The following is a 5,138-nucleotide window of genomic DNA, read 5'->3' as shown; positions in this document are numbered from 1 at the left end:
CCATCATACAATGCCAGTGTCCCAAAGGCCACAGTATATGGCATATAATAGATCATCATTTTCCCTGTGGGGAACAATCACCAGTGACCAAATCTGTTACCACATCAAGGAGCCTTATAATTTGGACTGATCAAGGCAGTGATCTGTCATCTTCCATGTAAAATTAAGAACTTGAATCATCATACTAAAGCACATTTATGACAGTTATGCACAGCAGAGGAGTAAATGGGAAAAAGAAACGGGGCGGTTGATGATATGACATGAGGACAGCATGGTGATTGTGCTGCCTGACTGCACTCTGGCGCTGGCTGCTCAAACAGCCAGAGCTGAAATGTCACCATCCCTCTGCAGAGAGAAGGACTGCTGACAGCCTGTATAAACACAAGCATCATCATCCCCCCTGTAAAAAGAGCACCCAATGAATTCCATGTGTATTCAGTAATGTTCTGTTGCAGTACATTTGTTCTCCAACCTGTTTTTACCATTGTAGAGGATGTCTCTTGTCCATAGCGAGGGAGGAATAAACTTCAGATTGACATGGACAGTCCTGACATTATCTTTGTTTAGCTTGTCAACATCACACCTCACACTTTATCCAGATGTACCAGCTGATACCATAATGCACCTGATGTTGACAAGTGACTAGACTGGTTAGAGAGACAACCATGTTTTAACATAACTTTTAGGCCCTCTGAATTCCCATCCACCATGGGGAATATCATTTTCTTTAGCCATAATAAATTGTCAATGTTGTTAAACATACTGACACCTAGTCCACAACAGCAAGCAGAAGAAGTACATCAACATCATAAAACCTTTGGTTTTCTGTCCAGTCCAGTGTTGGGAAGGTTACTTCTGAAATGTAATAGATTACAGACTACTACTTTAGTTACCCTGCTAAACTGTAATAAGAAATTTAAGAGTTTTAATTACTGCATCAAAGTAATGTAGTTTATTACTTTTAATTACTTTTTGGTTACTTTTCTAAAGAGTGTTATTGTCGGGGACTGAACAGTAAGGCAGAGGACACAGCATTTAAATTTCAATGTTTTTTTTTTTTTTACTTACCCAAGATTAAGGAAAAAACGCAACATCAATATCAAACAAGCTGGGCCTGAACAGAGGTCAGCAAAAGATAAGGAAACTCCAAATGCAGCAAACTGAACAACAACAACAACAACAACAACAACAACAGAGCCAAATGAGGACCATATAGACTGGCTGACCAAACCAGTAACACACAGGGAATAGACAGACACTAACTAAATAATCCACCAAGTTCTAACATAAACTAGAAATAAACAATATATTTCTCCCAAACACCCCCCTTCCTGCACTGAATACTTGGTACGGTCCAGGCCTAGTGGAAGGTATTTAAACCTGCTTCTGCCTCAGTCTAATCTTTTTGTTGGGACCATCCCATCCATGGACCGGTAACAAGGTAACTCAAAAAGCAGATTAGCACACATTAGCAATGTGTTGATGATATCAAATTAATCAAATGTGCATGTTTCATTGATTAGTTTTGAATGTCTAAACCTAATGTCTAATCAAATGCCTAAAATCTACCTACAACTTAAATCTATAAACATGAACAAAGAAAACTAAATGAAAACAAAAGAGCATTACTAATTTTACTGCTGGTGGTGGCGGCATAGGCCCTCACAGGAAACTCCAGTAACTTGTGCTTTTTTTTAAACTTGTATATATTTTCTGTTTATTAATTTTGTTTTTATGTTGTGCACATCGGGGGCCATTGGGCTGGTGTCAAATTCCTTGTATTTTTGAGATACTTGGCAATAAAGTTTCTGCTTATGCTTCTCGTGAAGGCCAGGGCTGAGGCCTTCACAGTTATAAACTGGGCAATACAGCTGAAAAGTCCTGATATAAATTTAAACCAGACAGTGTAAACCTCAGAACTCGACACTGATTACTGTCAAACTTTTTAGTGTCTTCAACTTAACTTGAGCTACATAATGTATTACTGCCAAAACATGTAGCCTACTGAGAGGAAAATGTTGAGCTTCCTGCACTGAAAAGCATTGGTTAAATGTAACTAGTTTTGCACCAACAGTGGTCAGGTCTGCTCTGGATGCCTCCCACCACAGTACTGCTGTGCACTCATGTGTTTGCCAACACTCCCAGCCTGATACACAATTAATGTAACTAGAAGGAAAGTTTTATATATAAGAATATGTTTTTGGTCTGTAGTTTAGGTGCAAAGCACAGACTGTTGCACAACCACACCAACAGAATAAAGTCACTGGTGGTTTTTTTTGTCTTTCAGGTGTTGTTCGCCAGGTGAAGCCTCTGATTGGACCTTTGACTACAGTACTCAAACTGTCCATGCTCATCCTGGTAAATCAAGGTGACTCCAGCCAAAACATTGTCAACGTTCACATCTTTGTCTCTGAGTTCTGGTTCTGAGGGGTGTCTGCCAGATTTTATCACATATATTAAGACATCCCTTGTCAACACTGTACACATTGATTTTATTATTATCAATGCATAGATCAGTGTCGAGGTTTTAATGTTACTGTGTTTGATTACTTTTGATAGTTTCTGAGATGAAAGTCTACTAGCTGCTTCTGATGAGAACACTAAACTTTGTTTTGATGACAAGCTCAGCCTAAAGTGCACAGTGTTGGGTCTGGCATGATGAAATCTAAATATGGTGAAGCTATATATTATAAAAAAACAAAACTCTTAAGAAATCAGAGGAACTTTTAAATTGAAAGTGCATGTATTTAGAAGGGTCATTAAAGGATATGATGACTGAATTCAACAATATTCTCTTCATGGCATTATAAGCCTTTGATTTTGTAACATTCACTTTTCCTGTCTCGCTGCATGCATTGAATGAGGTTTCCCCTCTATGAAATAAACACTATTTTAGTTAGAGTATTTGTTTTTTTGTTTCCTTCCAGTGACAATTAAAATCAATAAAAAAAAAAATTCAATTTACATTTATGGGTTCAGGGACTCATAAGATATTTGTAGGTAGGCCTATATTTTACAAGCAAGAAAAACATAATGGGGCCTTTTAGTCAAATTAAGAACATTTGCCAAGTAAATAAACTAGTAGTTTCTGAATAACTGAGCCATGTCTGAAATAACTCTTTGCTATTTAGTACTCTACATTATGGCAAAGGGTAACTGTCTGAAATCCAAGTGTAAATAATTGGTAAATTCCAACAGTACAAGTAGAAATGTAATATCCACGGCATGTATGCTGTACTACTTTTGCTTATGTTTGATAATTATGAAAAATTACAATAATGCCATGCTCAGTGATAACTGAAGTACTTCAATCTCATTTTAGTGTTCATGAGTGAAACTACAGAGTGTCTTTTTATATAAAGAACAGTAAATGAATTGTTTCCAAACTTAAAATTGCCCTTTAGAAATGCAAATGTTTTTATCACTTTAATTCATTTTACTTTTACCTGTTGCCACCTGGCCATGAAATCATGTGCAATACCCAGAATGAATTCGTAATCCGATTACTGACTGGTAAGTCGGCCATGTCAATATATCCAATAAAAAGACAGGCAAATAGAACTACAGTACCTTAGCTGGTTTACTTTCCTTCATGGTTGCCTATGGAACATTGGCTTCTATTGTGACATTTGGAACATTCTGTTTGTCTTTTCACCCAGTGGTATCCGGTGAGAGGTCATAAAGAAATAGACTGTCCTCTGAATGCCCTCAGCAGGGATGTACATAAGATACTCAGCGTTCAGTGATTCTACTCATGGCCTTTCTGACAGTTTGAAGCTGAAGGAGGATTTCTAGAAAAAATATGATAGAGTAACTGGGTGAGGGTACCAGTGGGCCCAGTGGGCATGGGTACTAGCAATTGCATTCCTAATTGCATTTATCAATGAACCAGAAGTTCCCTTCCCATCAAAAAGCCTAACTGTGACTGTGTTCATTTTGGCTGTATCCAGCCAAAGCCTCTCAATACTTCAAAGACAGAGGAGGAAGTGCACACATCAGGCTCTCAGATTGTCTACCATGATGAATTTTAAGGCTCTACTGAAGGGGGATATCCTCTTCAGAGGAAATGGAGGCCAGCAGGTCAGTCTTGTGGTTGACATAAAGAAGAGAGAAGAATTGTAGTGTGTGAGTATGTTAAGCCTAAAACTGCACTTTCAGCCGATGCTTGATGGGGTCCTTGCTTTCAAATCTTTCTGAATGTATGCAAATATAGGAGCGAGTAACCTAACTTATGTGATAATAAAAATAAGTTCAAATGGCCTGATTTGGAGATTATGTGGGGAATAGGTGGAAAAATTAATTGTAATACATGGAAATAAAACAATCCTGGGAATGAACATACTGACTTTGTCCTTACAGTTGCTATGCTAATCAGAGGAAAGAAAAGTGTAGAATAAACAAGAATATAATTTTAGAAAGGGTTGTACACATACATCATAATGAAGGCCCCTTGATTTTGTTCATTCTAAAAAACTGTGCATTGTCCTCTATACACAGATCTATAGAAGTCTACTTCAGCAGTGCATCAGATGAGGTGTGCAGTTGGACGAACATTTTAAATTGGCTGTGAGTAGTTTGCAAGATACCATGCCTACTCTGCATATTTGGCTGGTTCATACTGCCTACCAAAATCCACAAACATATTGTAACAACTTAAACGACCAAATATGAGCAACAAAAATCCATATAGTCAAACTGTGTGGGAGGACATTACCCAAGAACAGCCTGCTGGCTCTGTGTTGGGACGGTAAGAAAGGCTGGGGCAGCAGTCCCTAGCAGTGTTACCAAACCGCATACATGTGTGGGGACAAATGAGCAAATATTTTCTGCCAGATTCTCCATCCAAAGCCAAGAGGGAGCTGCCTGCACTGGAAGCCTATGGTATGACTAAGCTGAGTGGGCATTATGAGTCGACGTAATGGCAGGAGAGCAGACCGGTGCGCGCCTGCACTGTTTGTTGTGTACTCTACTGTGGCACAATGGTGGTCAGGCCTCTCAATACAAGTGGTCATGGTGGTGTCTGGCCCAGAGTAGACAGGGTATGGGGCTGATGGAAGTCTAGCCCAGGGGATGGTGAGGCTGGTTGATTCCAGACAGAGACCAGAGGACCTCAGGAGGCACGTGCTCGGCCAACTCCT

The 5,138-nt window shown here is 39.1% G+C and overlaps 1 protein-coding gene across 1 annotated transcript in view; it reads left to right on the top strand.

The window, feature by feature from the left end:
- The window catches only part of fbln1 (fibulin 1), a 49,818-nt gene extending 46,941 nt beyond the window's left edge, over positions 1-2,877 (top strand). Inside the window, exon 17 of the mRNA XM_020624138.1 lies at positions 2,288-2,877. Within this exon, the coding sequence (XP_020479794.1) occupies positions 2,288-2,427 (140 nt within the window). The 3' untranslated portion in view covers positions 2,428-2,877. The remainder of the gene's footprint in view (positions 1-2,287) is intronic.
- The last annotated feature ends 2,261 nt before the right edge of the window (positions 2,878-5,138 follow it).

The sequence above is a fragment of the Monopterus albus genome, unplaced genomic scaffold, assembly GCF_001952655.1.
Source record: "Monopterus albus unplaced genomic scaffold, M_albus_1.0 scaffold7.1, whole genome shotgun sequence".
Taxonomy (NCBI): Eukaryota; Metazoa; Chordata; class Actinopteri; order Synbranchiformes; family Synbranchidae; genus Monopterus; species Monopterus albus.
This window is presented reverse-complemented; position numbering and strand designations above follow the sequence as displayed.